This window comes from Protopterus annectens, chromosome 7.part0 (genome assembly GCF_019279795.1).
Source record: "Protopterus annectens isolate FY-2018-M chromosome 7.part0, PAN1.0, whole genome shotgun sequence".
NCBI lineage: Eukaryota > Metazoa > Chordata > Ceratodontiformes > Protopteridae > Protopterus > Protopterus annectens.
This window is the reverse complement of record NC_056739.1, coordinates 41,370,675-41,395,417: the sequence shown is the minus strand read 5'-3', so window position 1 is coordinate 41,395,417 and position 24,743 is coordinate 41,370,675. Positions and strand designations below refer to the sequence as shown.

Sequence of the window (24,743 nt, the reverse complement as noted above, 5' to 3'; positions counted from 1 at the left end):
TGGTTCCATAGTGTCAGGTGACTCCCATGCCTTTTGACTAACTGGGTCCATTAGCATATTGAAAGGCAGACACCCCCAAGATGCTGAAGGTTGAGACCCAAAGGCCTTCAGGTACACTGACTCCTCATCAGAAGGAGTGGTGGCCTGCCAGCCGCCTCTTTGCTTGAGGATCTCTAGAATATCTGCAAAGGAGATATCATCAGAGTATGACCATGGGGACCCTTCCGACTCATCGAGGTCAGTGTCTGAAGTGATGGACTCATCTGGGGAATCAACATGCTTCCTCTTGCAGGTTCTCTTCCGAGGTGGCTCCTCAGAAGGATATTCTGGGGAGGCCTCGGAGGAGAGGGGTTCACCCATTGGGGGATCCTGAGGCTCTGGATCTCTGCTATCCTGTTGAATGGGTGTTGCTGAGACAGTAGCCGGTGCCTTAGGGGAATGAGTACTGGTATCCTTCTGTGGTGGTGAATGGGTAGACAACACTCCATCAGCTCAAAGGCAGATCCCACCAGCTCCGAAGACGCCCCCAACTCCGAAGAGACAGAGGAAGGCAACAGAACCAACAAGATTGGACCCGAGACCAATGTGGGAGCCGAGCTAACCCAGGCCAATTCTCCGAGGGGTAGACTTGGCACCAAAGATTGGGGCCGAGAACCCCCCCCCCCCCAGGGCCGACCAGGAAACCCTGGCTCCCTGACTCCCCAGACGGCACCAAGAGAGTCAAAGCAGATGTCCCTCCATGAACACCGAAGGGGGGCCCGGAGCCGATGGGTCCACAGTAAGTGGTACCAAGCACTCCAGCTCCAAAGGACCAGCTTGGCTTGGAGGAGGAACAACAGTGGGTACACTAGGCTCTGAGACCAAATGGGTGGGAGCCGAGAATAATTTAGTCAGCGCCAGCGACTTCAGGAGTCTGCGCACCACCCGTTCCATGTCATCATCTGATAAACTTCTGGTAGACCTGGAAGATAGTGAAGGAGAGCGAGACCTATGAAGGATTGGTGATCTCAACGTCGGAGAAACCGGCGAAATATTAATGGACTGGCGCCGACTGGAAGTATCTTGTGGCTCCGAAGGCTTTGGAGCCGAAGTACCAGGCCTGTCAACCAAAAAGACATCTGACATCTCCGAGGACTGTGGAGCTGAGGAAGTAGTGGCCTTTGAAATTTTAAGAAGTTTGACTGGCGGCTCCGATTGAGTCGATGTTGCTGGTGATTGTCTTTTCTGAGAATTATCCTTTTTTGAGGAAGGAGATGAAGAAGAGGAGGAAGAACTATGGATGGCTTCCTCAAAAGAAGGCTTTAAGAGTCCTTTCAGAGTCAATTTGTTTCTCCTTTCCTGAAGTACTCTAGCACTAAAATAAAGACAAAAGGTGCAATCTTCTTGGAGATGAATAGCACCAAGGCAATAAACACAAATAACATGTCCATCCATGATGGGCATTTTTTGCGAGCACTTTTGACATTTCTTAAAGCCTGAAGGCTTATGTTCTCTCTCTTTTTGGTCTTTGGACATTTTCAAGTTAAGAACCTAAAGGCGAAAGCAACAACAAGAAAGTTTTTATCCAAGACTAATATGGCTAAAGCTTCACCAAAAGTTACTACAGGACAACACAAGGAGTAATAACCAGGGGAAGAAATTAGAACCTCTAACTCAAATGGTTCCATTTTCCAGACAAAACAATAAAAACAGTACAAGCCCTCTAACTTAAATGGGCAAATAGCTCTCTAACTTAAACGAGCTATAAAGAGACTAACAGACGAACAACCACTACACGGTATACCAAAGGGGGCCTACAAAGCGACAGCAAAAGCTGTGCTAAAGGGGAAAAAACTATCACTATTTAACAAAGAGCAGCAAGGAGGCACAACGAGTTAAATCTAATATAATAAAAGCTAAATATATGCAAATATAACAAGTTTAGACAAAGGTAATAGAAAAGACTTTACACAACTTCGCCACGGCCAAGATAAGCACATCCAACCTCGTAATTAGGCAAACAAGATCTGGGGAATTACACCACTGCATTGTGGGATACCTTCTTGCCATGAGCCAGGTTTGAGACTTTCAGCTAAGTATTCGGCTGAGTCAGAGCTGAGGATCGGCTCCGAACCTATCATTGCAAGAATGAAGGCAAGATAGGACAATGTAACATTGTTTATTTAAACATTTGATAGCATTTTGGAAAATTCAATCTTTTGTGAGGGGGTTCATTCAATGTCCATACAGGCAGTATTTCAGACTTTGGATTTAATGGGCTGTTTTCCTGTGAATGACAACTGCAAGAATAAACTCACATCAATAAATTAAAAAAGAGATGACATGCCACAAGTGAAGAGTGCAAGGTGTGTACACAAAAGTGAAGAGTGCAAGGTGTGTGGACAAAAGTAAATAGTGCAAGGTGGGTAGACAAAAGTGAAGCGTGCAAGGTGTGTACACAAAAGTAGAGAGTGCAAGGTGTGTACATAAGTTATAGTTTTATTATAATTACTGTTGTATTTATAAATAACATGAATGTTGTTGTGTCTTTCGGCCTTTCCCTGTTAGGGGTCGCCACAGTGGAACTCTGGCCCGCTAATGATTGGCAGTAGATTTTTACGTGCCGAGTTGCCGGCCCTGACGCACAACCTTCAACAAAGGTACGTCCATTCACGCATGTCTCCACACAGAAGACGCTCTAGCTGAGAATCGAACAGGACGTCTTACTGTGAGGCAACAACGCTACCGCAGCACCACCACCGCAGTTAGTATAAATAACATGAATGGCATATCATTTTTCAAATGTCTATGTGACAATATTAGAAATGAATATGAAGTTATTAAATCACAACATGAAACTATCACAGCATGTCATATATAGTTTGCCATCTCAGCACAGCAACCAATGTATTTAAATGTAGTGTGATCATAGTGAATCTTTACACACAGCAGGAGTGCTTCATACCATGCACATGCCTGTGTGCTGCTTCTCACAGTCACCCTACATTGCTTCCCTTGAGCACACCCACCAGTCTCTACCAGGAGGTGCTCCTTTCAGGGAGTCCCTTTGCTCCTTCTCCTGAATTAATTGAAATAGCATCAGCTATTCATATCCATCTCCGTTGCCTAATTTCTCCAGCACTCAGGTTTGCTACTCAAACTGGATCATTAGTACTACAGTCAGGACTAACTCTTTCCATGCTGGTTATATGCTTAATTTTCCTTAAAGTTTCTATCATGTCCTTATATGTATTAGGGTATTTCGAGTTTTTTTGTATGGCTGCTGGTACATATTCTGTACCATTTTCATATATTTGTATCATCTGCACAAAGACATATTTTCCTTCTAAACTCTTCAACTGCTGTTTATAAATACATTAAAAATAAAGAGATGTAGTCCTAACCCTGGTGGTAACTCACTAGTAATCCTAATATGCCCTACCTATGATCACTGTTGCAATATGAGGTCAACCCATCACTGGTTAGATTAGTCCATAAACTAATCACCCTGGATGTCCACACCACACCACCACCCCCAACCAAGGAAACCACAGTGAAAAACTTTTCTAAAGCAAACTTCACCTTACTTAAGGCAGAGGTGGTAAGTTTCACAGCCCCCATGCTAAAGGATAACACTGCCCAAGATGCAGAATCCTTTACAATTGCACTCTATGAGCTCCTACAAGGATGCATGGATCGTGCCATCCCTAGCAAAACAAAGACTCACTCCCCTAAGAGAAGGAAACCAGTCTGGTGGACCCCTGCCATAAACAGGTTATACAACAGAAGGAGGAAACTAGTTCAGAAAAAAAGAAAATCCCAAGAAGGAAAGACATCCCTGATCAATATCAGTAAGAAACTAAGGTCCCTCATAAAATCATCCAAGTCTAACTTCGAAAGAAAAATAGTCAAGGATTCGAAAGACAACTACAAAGCCTTCTTTAGCTATGTTAAGAATCTAAGTGGCAACTCGCAGATATGCTCTGAGCTAGTGCAAAATAGCACAAAATATACTGAACCTACTGATATTGCCAACATCCTGACAGATTCAGTGCAAACTTCACCTCCCTCTCACCTTCAAAAGGGCCCACAACAATACCGGAAAAGTGTAGTGTCCTGGAAATCACAGAAGCGCAGGTGAAAACAGCCCTTTCAAAAGCCAAAAACACAGCATCAATGGGGCCAGATGGTGTCCCAGGCTGCGTCTTGCACAAACTACAGAACGAACTAACCCCCCACCTAAACATTCTATTCAAAACTCAGCCTCTCCACAGGCTACATGCCCATAGAATAGCGCACAGCAATGGTTATTCCGCTCCACAAAGGAGGGCCACAACTGACCCTGGTAACTATCACCCCATAAGCCTGACTAGCCTGGTCTGCAAGGCTATACGTTCATAGGTAGGTACTAGGCTATCGGCCCAAGGGCCTACGCAAGCCTAGCCAACAAGGTTCCCTGGCTTACGCCACCCAAGAAAGTTATTTTCCTGTGCCACTGTCGAGCAGAGACACAGAAGTGATCCCCGGGGTGTATTTCCTATTTCCCATCCACTCATCAAGATTTTTCTTGAAGAGTGCTAATGAAGAACTTTGCTTGACATAGATGGGTAGCCTGTTCCAGAGTATGGGAAGTCTCTGGGATAGGAATCTATCCATCCAGCATGTCCTGTTTATTGTGGTGACAAGGTTTAGATCCCTAGAGCATGTAGCTCTGAGGGATTGGGATTTCTTTAGGTGTAGCATGTCCAACAGCTCTGGGTTTGACACAGCTTTATATGTTAGGCAAAGATCACCTTGGAGTAGGCAATATGCTACAGAATAAAGCTGTAGTTTTTTGAGGCGGTCAGTGTAGGGCATTTGTTTGAGTCCAGTAATCCTCTTTGTGAATTACTTCTGTGGCCTTTCCAGCTGCTGCAGATGTCTTGTGAGGTACATTCCAAAAGGGGCGTTGTACTCTATAATGGGTCTAATGAGTGTCGAGTAGAGGGGAACGATGACCTCTTTTCTCCTGGATGAGAACCCTTTTATGATGAGGTGTGCCACATAGAAGGACTTCCTGACTACTGTGGCGATGTGACTATCAAAGGAGAGACTACTGTCCACCTAGTTCCCAAGGTCTCATCACGCATTCGGTGTTAAGTAGTTTGCTGCCTATGTGGTAGTTCATGGATACAGACTTTTTACCAAAGGGGATGACACTGCACTTTTTGGCATTGAGCTTGAGGCCATGGCTCTGACACCAGGCATCTGTCTCAGAGAGGCCCTTCTGTAGGATGTTCACATCATTTGGGGAGCGCATCATCATGGAACTCATTAACAAAGACATTGGGAACCTCCAAACACTTGACTCGACCCAGTTCGGCTTTGTTAAGGGCAGATCATGCCTACTAAACCTGGTTGACTTCTTCGAGACAGTCACCAAGGCCATAGACGAGGGAAAGGTGGTTCACACAGCCTACCTTGATCTCACCAAGGTGTTTGTCACCATTCCTCACTTGGGTATTCTAGAAAAACTCACCAGCCTGAACATAAACCCCTACTTCACAAGATGGGTTGCCAACTGGCTTACAGACAGAACTCATACGGTAAGAATAGCGGGCTCCAGGTTCGAGTCTAAACCAGTCACAAGTGGTGTCCCACAAGACTCAGTTCTGGGACCCCTACTGTTCGGCATATATTTCTCAGAAGTACAGGCAAACACAGAAGGACTATGGCTAACCAAGTTCGCCAATGACTGCAAACTGGGAGCCATAATTGACTCTCCGGCTGACACGGACATCCTTCAAAAAGGCTTTACTGAGACAGACACCTGGTGTCAAAGTCATGGCCTCAAGCTAAATGCCAAAAAATGCAGAGTCATCCCATTTGGGAAAAACAAAACACCCATGAATTACCACATAGGCAGCAGCCCCCTTAATACAGAAGAGGTAATAAAAGATCTGGGGACCCAGGTAGATAGTAATCTCTCCTTTGATAATCATATTGCCAAAGTAGTTAGGAAATCCTTCTAGGTGGCCCATCTAATTACTAAGGGGTTTGCATCTAGAAATAAAGAGGTTATAGTGCCCCTCTACTCGTCACTCATCAGACCCATCATAGAGTACAATGCCCCATTTGGGATGTACCTCACAAGACACTTCCAACAGCTGGAAAGACCACAAAAGCACCTCACCAAGAGGATCACTGGCCTCAAACATATGTCCTATGCAGCCCAACTGAAAAAACTCTGGCTGTACTTAGTGGCATATCGCTTACTCAGAGGCGATCTCTGCCTGACTTACAAAGCCATCTCCAACTCAGAATTGATGGACATGCTCCACCTAAAGAAATCCAAGTCACTGCGAGCCACGCACTCTAGTGAGCTAAACCTCGCCACGATAAATAGAACATGCTGGAGGGATAGAGTCCAGTCACAGAGACTCCCCATGCTTTGGAACAAAATTCCTAACTACATTAGGCAGAGCCCCTCACTAACACTCTTCAAGGAAGCCTTGACAAATGGATGGGTAACAGAAAATACACCCCTGGGATCACTTCATTGGCTCTGCTTGACAGAGGCTCAGTTAATTAATCAATGGGTCGGCGAAAGCCGACACTCTGGCTAGGCTTATAAATGCCCTCGGGCAGATAGCCTAGTACCTACCTATGAACCTATCCAGAAACAACTACAGTTTAAATAATTATACCAAATTAGACAATCTGAAATCACTGATTAAGATACAAGTTATATAACAATAATTTAATAGTCAGAGAAATTTTAGCCAGTTTATAGAGAAATTAAAGGTAAGTTAGTATAATACAAACAGGAATTGCAATATGAAGTGAGAAAAAAAAAACTGGCTCATCATATATTTAGAAACAAAGACAAGGACAGAAATTGATAGAAGTCAGGAAGTGAGTGAAGAAAGGAGAGGAAGGAGATGTAAGGTAAGAACAGGTATTTGTTCACATTTAGGGATACAGTTTCTCCAGTTGTTGAGCAAGAACACAACCAGCTATTGGCTAGGAAGTCTTTCAGAATGGTTTAGAAAGATGGGAGGAAGGGTACTGACCTGATGGACACAGATAAGGAGTTCTAGGCCTTAGCAACACAGTGTGAGCACAGACAATGCCCAGCAGATTTGAAACGTTTGTGGACAGACAGGAGTTTTTGGTCACTGAATCACAATGCCTGACTGAGAACATAGTTTTGTAGAATGTTATGTAGTGCTGGACAAGCAGATGGATTCTGGATAAATTTATAGGTGGTAAGAATCTTTGTATATGTTAGATGATGGGGTAGTTCTAACCAATTTAGGCTTTTTGGTGCTACACAGTAGTAGTGAGTTCTGAAAGGGGCATTTTTTGCAAATTTAGCAACTTTGTTCTAGTATTATTCAAGTTTTGATTCTTGTGATGCCTGAAATTTAGTAAGGATAACAGCACCATAGAGAAGTGTGGGAAGGGGTAAAGTAGTGGCAACTGTAGCTTTAGTTGCGTCGGTTAGAAAGTTTTTCGCTCTGTAAAGCATCCCTAAGGTCTTTTTTTATCTTGAAGCTGGTCATGATTATAGAAATGATTCTATTTGCCATTCCTGTATCCCCCCCAAGACCCTCAGGAGCTATTTGTCTTCCCTTAAGATTTATCTAGAAAATGAGCTACTCCAGTGTCATGCAGGGAATAAAGCCCTGACTACGGTCCCATACAGTGGATAAAGCCCTGACTATGGTCCCATACAGTGAATAAAGCCCTGACTACGGTCCCATACAGTGGATAAAGCCCTGACTATGGTCCCATACAGTGGATAAAGCCCTGACTATGGTCCTGCTGACCCAGGTTCAATTCGTGGCTTGGGCATCTGATAAAGCAGCAGAGAAAGGATGGGTGTGCCCATCCCAGGTGGGAGAATACTCACCGATACATTCCACATGGGTGGTGGGGTCTAAGGAGTTGCCCTTGGACTTAAACAACAAGCATGGTGGGTGGGGAAAGGGAAGTGGGTAGGTCATAAAAAATTAGATGGAAGCACAGAAGAGCCAAGCTCCCAGGACACCCTCAGAACCCATGACTGACCCCAGCAAAAATGGAGTAAGTCCAGGGGGGGATGCAGAGTAGCTGTTACACCCGACATGGACATTGGGTACTGGGAAACAGGCTAGTAACATTGAGGTCTGAGGGAACAAAAAATGCAGGCGTCCCGTGTCAACCCAAAAAGAAGCTTAAAAAGACCAAGTCTGATCCGTTGGCTGCCTGCTTGGACCCGTATGTCTCCCCCCCAAGCACATCCACCCCAACAGATTAGATGGCTGCCTCTGCTGTGAGGAAGGAATCAAGGCTGACTATTTCACAGGGACTTGATGGCATTCCTCCGATTCTTGTCAGAGAGGAAGTAGCGTGCTCCCTCAACAATGTGTTTCAAGGGTTGGAACATACTCGAGGTGAGCAAAAAATATACCTCAACCCCCCACTGTCACGGATAGTCAGGAGTGGTATGAATTTTACCAAGGACTGTTAAAGGCTTTAGTCTCTTTCAACCCCCTCAAGTTCTTCAGTTATGCTCCCTCTCCTCTTCTTCAAAAGAGGAAGATTTGAATTCAGAAGAAGAGGAGGAGGAAGATTTGAGTTTTGAGGGTGATTCTTTGGTTTCTCTTCTTATATTCACTCTCCTGTGGGGACAGTCTAAAGAACAGGATGCTATGTCCCCAGACTCTTCTTTGGCGGAGCTTTCTTCCAACCTCCAAGAAGATTGACAGCTTTTATAAAGTGTTAGGTTCCCATAAATGTTTGTAAATGAACCCCTTCTACGGTCATATTCCTAGAATCTAATAAGCCTACTACGCTGCTACCTTCGATAAATGCCCTTCATAATGATAAAGAGTGTAGGGCTATTGACAAGTATGGCCTTTCATGCTCTTAATTATCAGACACACAGGGACTGGGTATCTCTTGTCCTTGTTGGGGGGGGACCTTGACAATCAAGTCTTCCTGCGGTTCGTTTATTGAATTCTATTTCCCAGGTAGCTCAGTGTTCCATTAAATGCAGCTATGATGCTGCTGCTGCTTCCGCCAGGGTTGCTGTTACTGGTTCTGTTCATAGCTTAGGTTCCAATCTCTTCCTGAGGATGTTAAATCTAAAATCTTGGATTCACTTCTGGTTAGGGATCATACCTCGCAACTGTTCAGATTTTTCGCATAATGTCCAGATTTTTGCCTCATGTTTCTGTTCTATTTATCATAACATTTGTGGTTTTCTAAAAAATCACTTGGGATTGAAATTACGAAATAATAGCACACATTTGAGTTTCAGACTTTAATGCATTCTACCACAAAACCTATTATTCTAGCAACTTTTTAAGGTTATAAGAAGAATATTTAAAATCTGCCCTTATTCTTTGGGCCTTTGTCCCCCATTATTTTAGGCTTTGTCCAGATAACCTGCGCTCTGAGGTTGAGATGTATATTAAGGTACTTTCTGTCTGATGCTGCTGCCGCTCACATTTTTAAAAACCTCCAGGAGAGAGGCAAGACTTTAAACATTTCTTTCTTCCTTTCTCTCTTGCTTCTATTTAAAACTTTCAAAGGAACTACCCTTCTACGGCTGGTCCCTTTTTTCATAAAGACCAAAAAGCCCCCCCCGTAAAGGGCAAATGATATTCAAAAGAGAGATGTCCAGACATCCAAGCAGGAATTTAAGGGGTTTAAAACCTCATTTCCTGAAAAAACAGACTCCGTGTGACTGTTAGCCTGTGCCTCCCACCCCCTTCCCCACCTCAGTCTACACTTAACCTCTGTATCAGAGAAGCTTCCAGGTTAGGAATCAGTCACCAAAGACCACAAAGCAGTTACAGGACATCTTGGCTCTCTCTTCCACATAGATCAGACCTTTCTCCTGTTCTATCAGGCCAACTCTATTTAATCCTTCCAATTTTGAAGGGGTTATTTCTTCAGGATTCAATAAAATTTGGTCCCTCTGCATAAGAAGGGGGTAAGGTTCTAGTCAAGGCTTTTCCTGGTCCTTAGGAAAGAGAGAAAATGGACACCTATTCTGAATGTTTTCCTTTTCAAATTGTTTCTGAGAGTTCCAAAATTTAAAGCACCCTGTAATCTCTGGAGTGCCTTCTGTGTAGAGTCTGCATGTCCTCCCCGCGGTCGAGTGGTGTTCGAAAGACATGCGTGAATGGGCGTGTCTTCGTTGAAGGTTGGGCGTCGAGCTGGCACCTCGGCACCATAAAAATCAACTGCCAATCATTAACGGATTGGAGTTCCGCTGCGGTGACCCCTAACCCTGTAATCTCTTCCTCCCATGATTCTTTCTGAAGCTTTTTGGTAACCCTGGACATAAAAGATGTTTATCTTCATTTCCAATTCATCCAGATCACAGGAAGTTTTTAAGGTTTTCTGTTTTGGAACATCATTTTCAGTTCTGTGTTTCCATTTTGGTTCTCTGTTGCTTCAAGAGTTTTCACAAAGTCCCTAGCTCTGGTTGTTGCTTTTTGCAAACTGCTGGAAATACAAATTTTCCATTGCTTACACAACTTGCTCCTTCAGACACCTATGAGTGAAGGTTCCTTCTGGGCCTCAACTTTACAAAAACCCTGCTTCACTGTCTCGGGTTCAACTTAAACCTGAAAAAAAACCCCAATCTGGTTGCCTCCCATGGTCTGTTGTTTCTGGGTTGCAGACTCAAGTCTAGATCGGTGATCACCATTCGTCTTCATAACAAAGTGATGTTAATACAGGAATACTTAATGTAGATGTGCCATCAACAAGAGAGATCTTGGTAGCCTTGGGGTTTATGGGCTGCACTAGTCATATGATTCGAGATCTTGGGAGCCTTGGGGTTTATGGGCTGCACTAGTCATATCATTCATTTGGCCAAAATCCATACGAGTAAGATTCAGTGTTATCTCACATCAGTATGGACACAACATTGCCATCCTTGAAACTTCCCAATTCCTCTCTTGCCATTTATCAAGCAAGAGTTTCAATGGTGGATCAATCAGCTATCACTTAATCCAGGAGTGCCTCCTTTCTATTTCCTCCCATTGCCAAGACACATACACAGATGCTTCAGAGCTAGTTTGGGGAGCATTCTGTATGAATTTGAAAGTCCAGGGTGCATAGTCCAAAAAGGACAGGAAGGACTACATAAATATCAGGGAAGTGAAGGTGTTGATTTTAGTCTTACAATGCCAGCATTACATTTGATCTGCAGGCCTGGTCTGAATATTTACAGACCATACCACCACAATTATGGGATACATAAACAAGCAAGATGGGACACGATCCTGCCACCTTTGCAGACTAGCAATAAGTGATTGGGACATAACCATACAGTACAATCTGTCCTTCCTGTCAGTTCATATTGCTTCAGAGAATAATTCAGTGGTAGATTACTTGTGCAGATCCCAGCAGACAGGCCCTCATAAATGGATGTTAAACAAAGAGGTTTTCCTGCAGAGTGTCCATCTGTGAGCTCCTCAGATAGATCTCTTTGTCTCCAATTAGAACAGGCAGCTCATTCTGTTTTGTTCAAGAACTTCATGCTCAAAAGCATGGAAAATGGATGCCACATCTTTTTCCTTGAAGGGGCAATTCCTATACACTTTCCCCTCCCCTCCCTCTAATTACAAATGTTCTTTAGAAAATCTAGAAGGACAAAAGAAAACGATTGCTGGTGACTCCCTTCTATCCCAGACAGCACTGGTTCCTACTTCTTTTTCATCTGTCCCAGGGCAATCATCAGAAGTTATCTCACATGATGAACTTGCTCACACAACAAATCAGCTATTTAGTTCATTCACAGGGAGGGTGGCCTAATGGTTAAGGTGTTTGCCTTACAAACGCAAGGTGCAGGGTTTGAGTCTCACAAGGGATAATTGGCTAGGCTTAAAATGGCTCACAAGGGCAGTTAGCCTAGTACTAATCTATGAACCTATTCATACTGAATCTAACCCTCTGGATAATCAGATTTTGACTACTTTTAGGCATCTATAGAGTGCACCACAGGTATTACATGAGGTTGGAAAACTTTTTACAAAAAAATCTTGTGTTTCTAAATGAAGGGATTTTCTATCTGGAGCCACAGGAAGATTCAGGACCCTTATCACATGGGTATGCCTATCGCTGATCAGGACCCTTATCACATGGGTACTACTATCGCTGATCAGGACCCTTATCACATGGATATTCCTATCACTGAACAGGACCCTTATCACATGGGTATTCCTATCGCTGATCAGGACCCTTATCACGTGGGTATTCCCATCACTGAACAGGACCCTTATCACATGGGTATTCCGATCGCCGATCAGGAGCCTTATCAAATGGGTATTCCTATCACTGATCAGGACCCTTAGGAAATGGGTATTTCTATCGCCGATCAGGACCCTTATCAAATGGTTATTTCTATCACTGTCACTTACTTGTGTGAGTAGCTCATGTTCAGGGCTGCCGTATTCCTTAATAAAAGCTCATCTGTCAACAATTACTGTCTGACTTCTTTTTGGTCCATCTTTGTTTTCATGTTTTGAGGTCAAGCAGTTTTTAAAATTTATCCTTCACCTCAGGCCCCTTAGAAAATATATCCTTCTTCCTTGTGACCTGAATTATAGTTTAGAAAATTAACTGTTCCCCCATTTCAGCCTGCCTTCTCTGCTTCCTTGACGTTTTCTACTTGGAAGATGGTCCTGGTCCTGCTAGTGGCCCTTACTTCTACAAAATGGTTTCTAAACTGCAAGATCCCATGGCTTCTCCTCCATTTTTGGTGTTTCATAAAGACAGGGTTATGCTCATGACTAACCCATTCTTCATGTCTAAGGTGGTCAATGAGCTGTCAATGTTCATAACGTTTTCCTTACCCTCAAACCAAGGGGGAAAACAATTTAGCATTCTTTAGATGTTCACAGACAACTGAAGTTTTATCTTGACAAGACCAGCTCCGTTAGAAAGTCTGACCAGCTTTTTGCTTCCTTTTAGGGCAAAAAGTTGGTACTTCTTGTTTCCAAAAAGACAATTTCCAAATGGATCTGTTCTGCCATCTTCTTTTGCTACTGCTTCCACGTTAAGGAGGTTCCAGGTGTGGTTAAGGTGCTGATCACTGTTGCAGTATTACATCCTGCCCTTCTTCTGCCATTTTGTCCCATTTATTTGTTTATACTGAAGCAGGATCCTTTCGTTCTCCTTTGCTTTGGCTGACATGAGTTTTTTTTTTGTGGACTCTTATCTTGCCTTGTTGGCTTGTGGGGCAAGAAAGTCTTGAGGTACTTCACACATGTATGTTTTTCATGTACTACATAACCTTGCCTTGCTTTGGTCATATATCACACATATGACATGAGAGGAAGGCACTTAGACTTTCCTGGCAGGACATGTGGCTATTCTTGACAGGGTTCTGCAGCAGTAATCAGTCAGACATCTACTGTTATGGTAAGTTCTTACACGATTATACTTTCTTCTGAGTGGACACCTTAGTATTAATTTTTGTGTTCAGCCAGTGATTTACCCACACCACCATCCTAGGACCCATTCTGGGGGTGTATTGCATGACAAATGCTTTGATAAACTCTAAGCAGAAGGAAGTAGGTCTGAATGGAAGTTGAAATATGCTGACTCAAAAGTGTAATGTGGTATGACTGGCACCATTCCATACCTCACATTGTGCAAGTAATGGTTTTCTTTGACAGTGTTTGCTCTCTTGTTACTGCTGTCATCTTATCCTGTGTACAGCAGTGAACATAACCTGGTCTTTAACTATCTGAAGTTTAAGAAGACCACCTTCACAGCTATTAACCTTTTCAGTGCATTGGTTATAAAGTCTCTATAACAACACTGTTGCTTATTTCTACAAATTCTTTTAAAACAAAACATGGGACCCAGGCAGAATAGCTTATTCTGATACATTTATTCCAACATGCCTGCATACTTCAGATATAGAAACCAATACTAGACAAGCAATCACAGAGACCATAACTTGTCTAGCCATATACACTTTTAAGTTATTAACAGTCTTTTCAAGAGCTTAATGCTGCCCACCTACCTGGTTCAGTAGTTCCACCCATGATAACCCTGGGGCAGATTTCTGTCTACTCATCCAGTCAACAAAACTAGCCTTAAAGGATGCAAAGTAGAAATTTGTTTGACTTGTATTGGTATCTCTGGAAAAGACAGTTCAGATCATTAAAGATGTGGAATTAGTAAAGAAACAAAATGTTAATATGAATAACACAAAAGAGGTGTGTGAGGTAAAACAACAAGAACATGGCAAATCAAATAGAAAAGGCCTGCTAACGTTGTAAGTAAGCATGTGCATGAGAAATGCAGTGAATGAAAGTTTGGCAAATGCACAAAGTGTATCATTTCACTTAATGGGTCACAGCAGTATGTGCCATGTGACACAAAGTGCACGAAATGCATACGGCATGTGGCACAAAGTGCACGAAATGCATACGGCATGTAGCATAAGGTGCACAAAATGCATACGGCATGTGGCACAAAGTGCACGAAATGCATACGGCATGTGGCACAAAGTGCACGAAATGCATACGGCATGTGGCACAAAGTGCACGAAATGCATATGGCATGTGGCACAAAGTGCATGAAATGCGTACGACATGTGGCATAAGGTGCACAAAATGCATACGGCATGTGGCACAAAGTGCACGAAATGCATACGGCATATGGCGCAAAGTGCACAAAATGCATACGGCATGTGGCCCAAAGTGCACGAAATGCATACGGCATGTGGCGCAAAGTGCATGAAATGCATACGGCATGTGGCACAAAGTGCACTAAATGCATACGGCATGTGGCACAAAGTGCACTAAATGCATTCGGCATGTGGCATAATGTGCATAAAATGCATACAGCATGTGGCACAAAGTGCACGAAATGCATACAGCATGTGGCACAACGTGCACAAAATGCATACGGCATGTGGCATAAGGTGCACAAAATGCGTATGGCATGTGGCACAAAGTGCATGAAATGCTGTTCTGCATTAAACAAAGCTAGAAAAAAAGATAGCCACTAAGAAGCAAGCTGAGCAAGGTGTTCAGAAAGCAATTTCCTGGGTTCAGTGACAGCTGTGCCAAACTTTGAATGAGATAGCTTGTCAAACTCCCAGTACATGTAACTGAAGTAAGCTTTAAAATGGGCACATGAACTGATGTTTGTTGTGGTGTCATATTATATGTATAGAGGCATTTCAAAATGACTGCAACTGCAGGAAGGACAACCAAAGAAATGTGTAGTTCTATATGCAAAGTCAAGTGCATAGGAAGATGAGTAGAAGGCCCACAAGCATGAATTTTGAACCTATATACTATATAATACATATGTGAATAGTCAGCTCAGTAGAACTGTGATGTTAGATAGGATTGCCTGCCAGAATAAAAGAAAGTAATCCTGATTTAGGAACCTATCCAACCAGCAAGTACTATTTATGTGTTGGTGTATATATAGGTCCCTAGCATGTGTATTTCCAGAACCACACTGATTTTACAAAGAAATAAGAGGTCAAACAGGATTGACTATTTCATGGCTCAAAACGAGTTATAGTTATAGATCACCTCAAAGTACCCAGTAGATTACTGACTATAAGGAAAGCTTGGCTAATCTGTCAGGATAGCTGTGGGATTGAAGGTCTTTAATTTTCTTGGTTAGAAAACTTTGGGGCCTTTCCAGGTGAGTGATTTGAATGGATTTACACATACAAAAAGGGTGCGAATATACTCAGTAATGGGTCTGATAAGGGAAGGTTACAGCGGCAGGATAAATTCTTTGTCTTGGATATATTCTGTTGGAAATAAACTGGACTGAAGAAGGATTTCCTGACTGTGGTAGAAACATGATGGCAAAGTTTAAGACATTTGTCCACATAAGTACCTTGGGTCTGTTATGACTGTTTCTGTCTGTAAAAGAGTATTGTTTATAACTTAAGAGGTGGATGCAGCTTTTTTTGCCAAATGCTACTATCATGGACTTCTTTTGATTTTAACTTGAGACCATTTTTGTACTCCGTATATATTCATATTGCAGCTCCTGCTTGAGGTGCTCATTATCAATGGAGGAGCGGATAATGGGTGTGGGCAGCTTTCTGCAAGCTTGGCCAATCACAGTTCTGGAATATTGAGGTGGGTGTCTGCAAAATATGTGCTGAAATGAAGGGCACAACACTGAACTCTGTGGTACCACAGTAGTTATAATTTTACATTCAGTGATGGTGCCGACAACTTTCACAACTTGGGATCTGTTGGGAGGCTGGCATAAGGGTTAAGGTATTTACCTTAAAGGCACAAGGTGCAGGGTTGGATTCTCACAATGGGTAGGCTTAAAATGGCCCACAAGGGCAGTTAGCCTAGTACTAATCTATGAACCTATGAACATTCTAATTTTTCAATTCTACCAGTGCTAAGGACAGTGTCCAAAGCCTTGACCAGGTCAGATAAGCAGTGTGCACTGAATGACCTCTGTCCATAACTTCTTTAAACCTGTCATAGAGTTTACTAAGTTCTGTAGATGGGCTTATAATTACCTGGGCCTAGAGAGGTGCCACCCTTGAGCAGGAGAATCACAGTGGCCATGAAGTTTTCTTTTGCTACCCATCAGCTTCAAACCTTGTATCTGCTATTTCTCAGTCTGGCTCCGGCACCTTACTTCTATACTGCTTTGTCAGAGTGCCTTTAAAGCATTACAGCTTCAGAAAAACTCACTACTTTTATACAGGAATGTTAACAGTCACAAAAATTAGAAGAGGGACACTTAAAATGTGACTAATAAATGTCATTAACATCTTAAAGAAACACATGTCCAGTAACTTCATAACATCATAATTTTTTCTCTCTCTTTTTTCTCCTCCTCATTCCACCATTTTCACATGCACAACTGCATGTATCCCCGGAAGAAGATAAAAAAAAAAAAAAAAAAAATTCACCCTGTCTATCTTTTTATATTAAATTGTATTTTAACTTTCTAATATTGCCTTTACGCATGTAAATCCTGTTATAAACATGTCATTTTATATTCTCTTATGCAATGAATATTTCATTTTTTACTAGTCAATATATCAAATTTAATTTTTAAAATATGTTACTCCTTTGTAGTATGTTTTGGTTACAATTTTAGCATAATGTTGTAGTGGAGCTTTTCTCCCCGGGCCTCTACTGAAAATGGGCATATATCCAGTTAGACTAGCCCAGTCAACAAATGTAAAATAAATAAATAAAATAAATATTTATATATATTATCTGAGTATTTGAAATTGTGAGTTTTTTTGATTCTGTAATGCTTTAAGAGGTTCTTTATCTGCGGTACCAACTGATGGAGCAAAAATACCACAATAAGCCATTCTTCTTGGAGCCTGTGTGCTAATTTTTAAAGAAATACTTATTTGATGTGATCTATTTACTACCAAACTAAAGCACGTAACATTCTGGAGCTGTTGAAACATCTGTGACAGATGACTACTGAGTTTAAAAAATATGCACAATCTGATCATAAGTTATTTTAACCTTGACTGATTTCTATTTGCTGAAATAGACATTAGACTTAATTTTCCACCGGTAAGCAAATCAGAACTGAAGCAGTGGTATTAAAGTTGGTAATAATTTTTCTAAAACAGCTAGTAGGAATGAACAGACACGATGAGCCTTTTTTATCCCTGTGAAACTGGGCAGGACTCAACTAGAATCACGCAATGGACCTCTTGTATTAAGGTTTGTTTACACACACATGCACGCACACACGCACACATACACATAAAACAATAAAACCAGTGGTTTTGTACTGGGCCAGGACCTCATGCACACTCCACATCTACAAAGATTTCACAATAGTGGGGATAAGCAGAAAGTCCTTACCTTCACTGTTCAACTGATCAGCAACCTCACTGTTTCTCTTCTTACCTTCACTGTTCAACTGATCAACAACCTCACTGTTTCTCTTCTTACCTTCACTGTTCAACTGATCAGCAACCTCACTGTTTCCACTACAACTACTGGTTGGAAAGGGAAATGGACTGAAGCTGCAAATTCCTTTTTTTCAACTAAATTCATTTTTTTTCAACTGAATGTATCGCAATGCATTTTCATCAAGATCTTGCATTTTGTGCAGTTGAAAATAGATGAAAAAATAAAAGATCCTTTCTTCCATGTGTCTTACATTTGTTACAGTACAGAACATGATTACTTCTGAACAGAGGTATTAAAGCATTTGGCTCCATTTCTTACCTATAGCACCTTCTCTGCAGTGAATCGATTCTTTTTTTGGAGAAGTCCAGTGCCGTGGCATCAATACTGTACTCTCAGGAGACGGGGGTTCTTCCTTTTTCCGATTTTTTAAAATTCGTCTAGAAAGATAAGGAATGAAGTTTTAACCTCAGGAGCAATTCTTTCATAATAATAAATACGACCTTAAACTGAAATACTTTAATGTTACAGTTACATAACATCACTGGCCAGATCACTGCACATCTTTTTGGATGGATGCCCCTGATTGTACAGACAGTAAGTAGCAACTGCTAAATTAGTCATAGGTTCAAAGGTAGGTACTAGGCTATTGGCCCTAGGGCCTATATAAGCCTAGTCAAAAAGGTTTCCTAGCTTTCACCACCCAAAAAAATTATTTTCCTGTGCCCCTGTCTAGCAGAGCCACAGAAGTGATCCCCGTGGTAAATTTCCTATTTCCCATCCAATCATCAAGATTTTTCTTGAAGAGTGCTAATGAGGAGCTCTGTTTGACATAGATAGGTTGTCTGCTCCAGAGTATGGGAAGTCTCTGGGACAGGAATCTATCCCTCCAGCATGTTCTGTTTATTGTGGTGACAAGGTTTAGGTCCCTACAGCGTGTAGTTCGGAGGGATTGGGATTTCATTAAGTGTAGCATGTCCAACAGCTCTGAGTTTGACATAGCTTTGTATGTTAGGCAGAGATCACCTCTGAGTAGGCGATATGCGATGGTGTAAAGCTTGAGTTTTTTTAGACCATCTGCGTAGGGTATCTGTTTGAAGTCAGTAATCCTCTTTGTGAGGTATTTCTGTGGTCTCTCCAGTTGTTGTAGATGTCTTGTGAGGTACATACCAAAAGGGGCGCTGTACTCTATAATGGGTCTAATGAGTGATGAGTAGAGGGGAACAATTACCTCTTTTTTTCTGGATGAGAAACCCTTTGTGATGAGGTGTGCCACGTAGAAGGATTTCCTGACCACTGTGGCGATGTGATTATCAAAGGAGAGACTACTGTCCACCTGTGTCCCAAGGTCTCTTATCACACTTTCGGTGTTAAGTAGACTACCACCTATGAGGTAGTTCATGGGCACAGAGTTTTTACCAAAGGGGATGACAATGCACTTTTTGGCATTGAGCTTCAGGCCATGGCTTTGACACCAGGCATCTGTCTCAGTGAGGCCCTTTTGTAGGATGCCCACATCATTAGGAGTTTCGATTATGGCTCCCAGTCTGCAGTCATCTGCAAACTTTGTTAGCCAAAGACCTTCTATGTTAGCCTGTACTTCAGAGAAGTAGATACCAAACAGGAGAGGACCCAGGACTGAACCATGTGGTACTCCACTTGTCACTGGTCTGAAGTCAGATTTGGAGTCTGCTACTTTCACAGTGTGGGTTCTGTCCATGAGCCAGTTGGCAACCCATCTTGTGACATAGTGATTTATACCTAGTTTAGTGAGTTTAAGTATAATCCCAGAGTGGGGGATGGTATCAAAAGCCTTGGCGAGATCTAGATAGGCTGTGTGAACCACCTTACCCTCATCTATGGCTTTGGTTACTGCTTCAAAGAAGTCTATCAGGTTTAGCAGACATGATCTGCCTTTTACAAACCCGAACTGGGTGGGGTCCAGAGTTTGGAGATTACCAATGTCTTTGTTTATGAGTTCCACGGCCACACACACACACACTAGAAATTCACATGGGGCCAGGTTCCAAAAGAGGTACTCTCAGTGTAAATCTGCCCCGATTTCGCAAGACTTGCTCTCAGTTAAGTGACTTACTATGGTGTAAGGCCTATCTATAAACAGACTTGCACCAGGAGCCGGATTTCAAAAGACTGCCTCTCAGTGTAAGTGATCACTTACACTGAGAGGAAGGCATTTGGAATTGGGCCTCTCTTGTTTAAGATGCTTTTTAAACACATCATTTGGAAAGAGTCTGTTGTATGAATAACTTAAAGGACATTTATATGCTAATAACAACCTTTGCATCCAAAGCCATATTTCATCTCTGCAAAAGGATCCCTACATTACATTCTGTAAATAAAGAATAATCTAGTTGTTTCTCCTCCTGCATGGTATTATTATTATTATACTATTCTATTACACCTTCATGAAATCTCACATTACTTTCAGACATTTAGAAAACAAGCAGAGCTAGGCCACCATGAAGAAACATTTATTAACTAATAAAACAATAAAATGGCATAAAAACAGCACAGACATAGAAACATGGATAATCACTTTCATCTCACAGAGCCTTCATCAGATCTGGCTGGTGTTATCTGTCCTGACTTGATGGATTCTAGCTTGGGTACCGTGTCATCGAATCCTTTTAGACCCACAGAACACATACCTTTTGTCTCATCTGTCTCTATTGTAGCTTTGCTGGCCACTATAGAACGGGATTTAGACCCATCCTTCAGGGATGTTCCAATACCTGGAGCAGATATGGGGGAAATAAATCCTTCAGGTGCACGAGTAGTCCAGGGTAAGAGACCCCTTTCCATATATAATACTCAGTCCCCATATATTTTATCTAGCAGTGAAATTCATAGGACAAAGAAACAGAAGCGTCACTGTACAGCTGATAATCTGATGATAGCTATTTAGAAGGTTGATGTGGTTTCTTTGGCTAAGAGTCTTCTGCAGACAGCGAATTCTACCGGTTGTTACATGGCTATAGCACTAATTTGGCTAGAGACATTTTTGTTGTTTCAGAGAATGATAAGGAGTCTGATGAGGACAATATGGCGATTTTCTACTGAGCACTGACTCCAGTCACCCTGATTTTTCAGAAAACGCACTTGAGCATTAGTCCAAACAAGTGTTCACTTTTCCTCATATGATTGCTAGATTTAGAGATGTTTTTGCTAAGCAACAGTAATGAACTCCTCCCGAGCTAGGCAGGCTATATAGCCTTATAGAATGAGATGCCCAATTCTGTGACTGTCCCCTTTCTTTTGCCAGCTTTGGAAGTTGTTTACAGAGCTGCCTGCAGGGCACCAGTATCTGTTCCAGTAGTCCCTAAAAAGGCCAAAGTAAATATAGACTTTAATTGGATATGACAGGTCTCTTTCCTCATTTGACTGCTGACCCAGCTGTGGTCTCCCTGGCAGCCTGCTCAAATAAAAAGTCCTCGGCTTCATCAAATCCAATGCCTTCTGATAAACAGGGAAACTGGTTAGATCTTCAGGGCAAAAGGATGTCTCCTTCTAGTAATCAACCCTTAAAATGTTAAATTATCAGGGCTATATGTAGAGATTTATTTTACAATGGGCATACAGTTTGGATGATTTTGCATCCTTACCTGCATAGCAAAAGTCTTATATGAATAAAATTGTTTTTAAATTTGATTCAGGTTTCATAACAGACTTTGAGAGGTGTGCTTGAATGTGCAGATACAGTGTCAAGAAGTGCTGCTTACTCTGTTGTATTGAGATGGTATGCCTGGTTACGTAATCAGAACTGCTACGATGATTTAAAAGCCAAACCTGAACCTTTAAGTTGTGTATTTCTGTTTGGGCCCACTGTTATACACATTCTCAAACAGTGGGACAATAGAGGGGTATCTAGGATGTTTCATGTACCCAAATTCTGCCCAAACATGGTATCTTTCTTCAAGAGGCAGGATAAACCGAAATTTCAGGCAAACAAAAGTCAGGAATCCAAAAGGAAATGGCAGGAGGATATTTCCTGGAGGCCTGTTGTAGAGTTGTCCTGTCTAACCATCTTTTTGTAAAAATGCTGCACTTACAGTTAAGTCAGTCCTAGTGCAGCTTCCAGACAACTGTTTCATGGAAACTAGATCCCAAGGACACATCACCATATACTCCTATTGCTCTCAATTTTAGGAAATGTTTGATATTTGCTGTGTCTGGCTTACATTATCAGTTCTCTGCATTAATCTTTGGGCTATCTGCTGCATCTCATGTATTTCACAAAGTACCGGGCCCCAGTGTCTCCTACTGCAAAACTCAAGGGATCTATAATTTTCCTTATTTAGACACCTTTCTGATTTGTGCAGATTCTGTATCTGGGTACTTGGACTCCTTAGACAATGTTGCATCAATCCCTTCCCAAATACGCTCCAAACTGAATCTTCAAAAGTTTTTTGTCACACCCTCTCAATTAATTGTTTTCCTGGGGTGTTTGATATTCGCATTAAAAGGATGGCCTTCCTGCCAGAGGACAAAGTCCTGGCCTATCAGGGCATTTCCTGAATTTCTTTCTTCTGAGTGTGGCCTTAGCAAGAGACTCCTCCAACATTCTACACCTCGTAGTTAATGATCATCATAACACCACTAGCCAGACTACACATGAGAAAAATTCAATGGTACTTGGATTTCCAGGTCCTGGTATTATGATTTGCAAAATAGGAACTGCAGTGGTCAGAAGATCAACTGTCTCTGAATCCAAGACTCACGTTCTCTCTTCAGACCCTAGTCTAATATGCCCAGATGGATTCTTCAGATTTTGTGTGAGGAGCACTGTCTATGGGAGTTCAAGTGCAAGGCTTATGGGGTCCTCAGGACATGCGAAAGAACATAAATGTAAAAGTGATGTTGGCAAATGATTTGTGCCTTAAACGTTTTTCACTACTTATGGACTCTGAGTCCTCTTCTAGTGGTCACTGACAATATGACATAGTACCTAAACAAGCAAAGGGGCACAAAGTCATACCCTCTCTGCTGGTTGGCAGTGATAACCTGGGAGCTAGAACTACAGCATTCTCTGACTCTTTAGACCCTTAGATTCTATCAGAGCAAAACACAGAGGCAGACAGACTAAGCAGATCATGAACAGAACCTCACGAGTGGACACTCCATGTAGAGGTCTTCCAGAACTTGATCCAGATGTGGGGAAAACCTCAAATAGATCTGTCTGCCTCCTTTCAAAACAGACTGAAAAAATTCTGTTCAAGACAACAGATACTCTATTACTTCCATGGTCACGAATATACCTTTATGCATCTCCACCCTTCCAATGATTTCCAAAGCACTTCTAAAAATTCAGAAAAATTAACAAAGATCATTGTAGTAACCCCCTTTTGGCCCAGGCAAAGTTAGTTTTCCCTTTTAATGGAATTGGCTAAGAGCAATTACCACACGCTTCCTCACAGCCTGGATCTGCTCACACAGCATCGGGGCGAATGTTACACCCCGACTTAGAGCAACTGCAACAGACAACCTAGAAGATTCTATTGTGATACTTTTTAGGCACTTTTCCATGAGGATGTGCAGCAGATATTTAAAGAAAACCAGCAACTAGAAAATCTTATCCTTACAAGTAAGAGGTTTTGGAGGTGGTGCCTAGTCAGTAACAAGAGGTCTTGAAATGTTTTTGGTGTGGGCAACAGAGGTTTGCCTTATGCTTCTAGCAAAGTGTACCTTGCAAGCATCTCAGATTGTCTGCCCATGAATCTCCCTCCCCTCTATCTCTTTTTTATGGCCAGTTTATGAAAGGAATGTTGCAAGTGTGACCTCCTCAAAAGGAAATTCCTCCTCCCTGGGATCTCACCTTTGTTCTTGAAAAATGTACCTCATCTCCTTTTGACTCTGCCTGTCAGGCTGATTTAAAGTTCATTACAAGACTGTATTACACATTGCTCTAACAACTATGTCAGTCTCTGAGCTGCAAGCTGTCATTGTGGGTCAGCCCTATCTGATTTCTTTACAAGGAGAGGGTTGTGTTACACACTAATCCACCATTCATGCCTAAAGTGGTTTCTGAATTTACCTTGAATTACTCCATCGATCTCCCAGTGTTTTATAGCTTTTGATCCAGAAAAACAAGGGAGAAAAGATTCTCTGTACTTTGGATGTGCACTGGCAGCTGCTGACTATCTCGACACAATAACGCCGTTTAGGAATGCTGAACAGCCGTTCATTGCCTCTACAGAGGCTTAGAAAAGACCACTTATTTCTAATGCTGAACAACCGTTCATTTCCTGTACAGAGGCTTAGAAAAGTCCACTTACTTCTAATGCTGGACAGCCGTTCATTTCTTATACAGAGGCTTAGAAAAGTCCACTTAGTTCTAATGCTGAGCAGCCATTTATTTCCTATATAGAGGCTTTGAACAGCCGTTCATTTCCTATACAGAGGCTTAGAAAAGTCCACTTATTTCTAATGCTGAACAGCCGTTCGTTTCCTATACAGAGGCTTAGAAAAGTCCACTTATTTCTAATGCTGAACAACCATTCCTTTCCTGTACAGAGGCTTAGAAAAGTCCACTTATTTCCAATGCTGAACAGCCATTCGTTTCCTATACAGAGGCTTAGAAAAGTCCACTTACTTCTAATGCTTAACAGCCATTCATTTCCTATACAGAGGCTTAGAAAAGTCCACTTACTTCTAATGCTGAGCAGCCATTTATTTCCTATACAGAGGCTTTGAACAGCCGTTCATTTCCTATACAGAGGCTTAGAAAAGTCCACTTATTTCTAATGCTGAACAGCCGTTCGTTTCCTATACAGAGGCTTAGAAAAGTCCACTTACTTCTAATGCTGAACAGCCATTTATTTCCTATACAGATGCTTTGAACAGCCATTCATTTCCTATACA

General features: G+C 42.0%; 1 protein-coding gene across 4 annotated transcripts in view; it reads right to left on the bottom strand.

The window, feature by feature from the left end:
* Positions 1 to 24,743, bottom strand: part of CFAP276 (cilia and flagella associated protein 276) — a 494,385-nt gene that overhangs the window by 139,059 nt on the left and 330,583 nt on the right. For all 4 annotated transcript variants that reach the window (XM_044076475.1, XM_044076476.1, XM_044076477.1 and 1 more), the window contains exon 4: positions 18,186 to 18,304. In XM_044076475.1, coding sequence (XP_043932410.1) covers positions 18,186 to 18,304 — 119 coding nt within the window. The remainder of the gene's footprint in view (positions 1 to 18,185; positions 18,305 to 24,743) is intronic.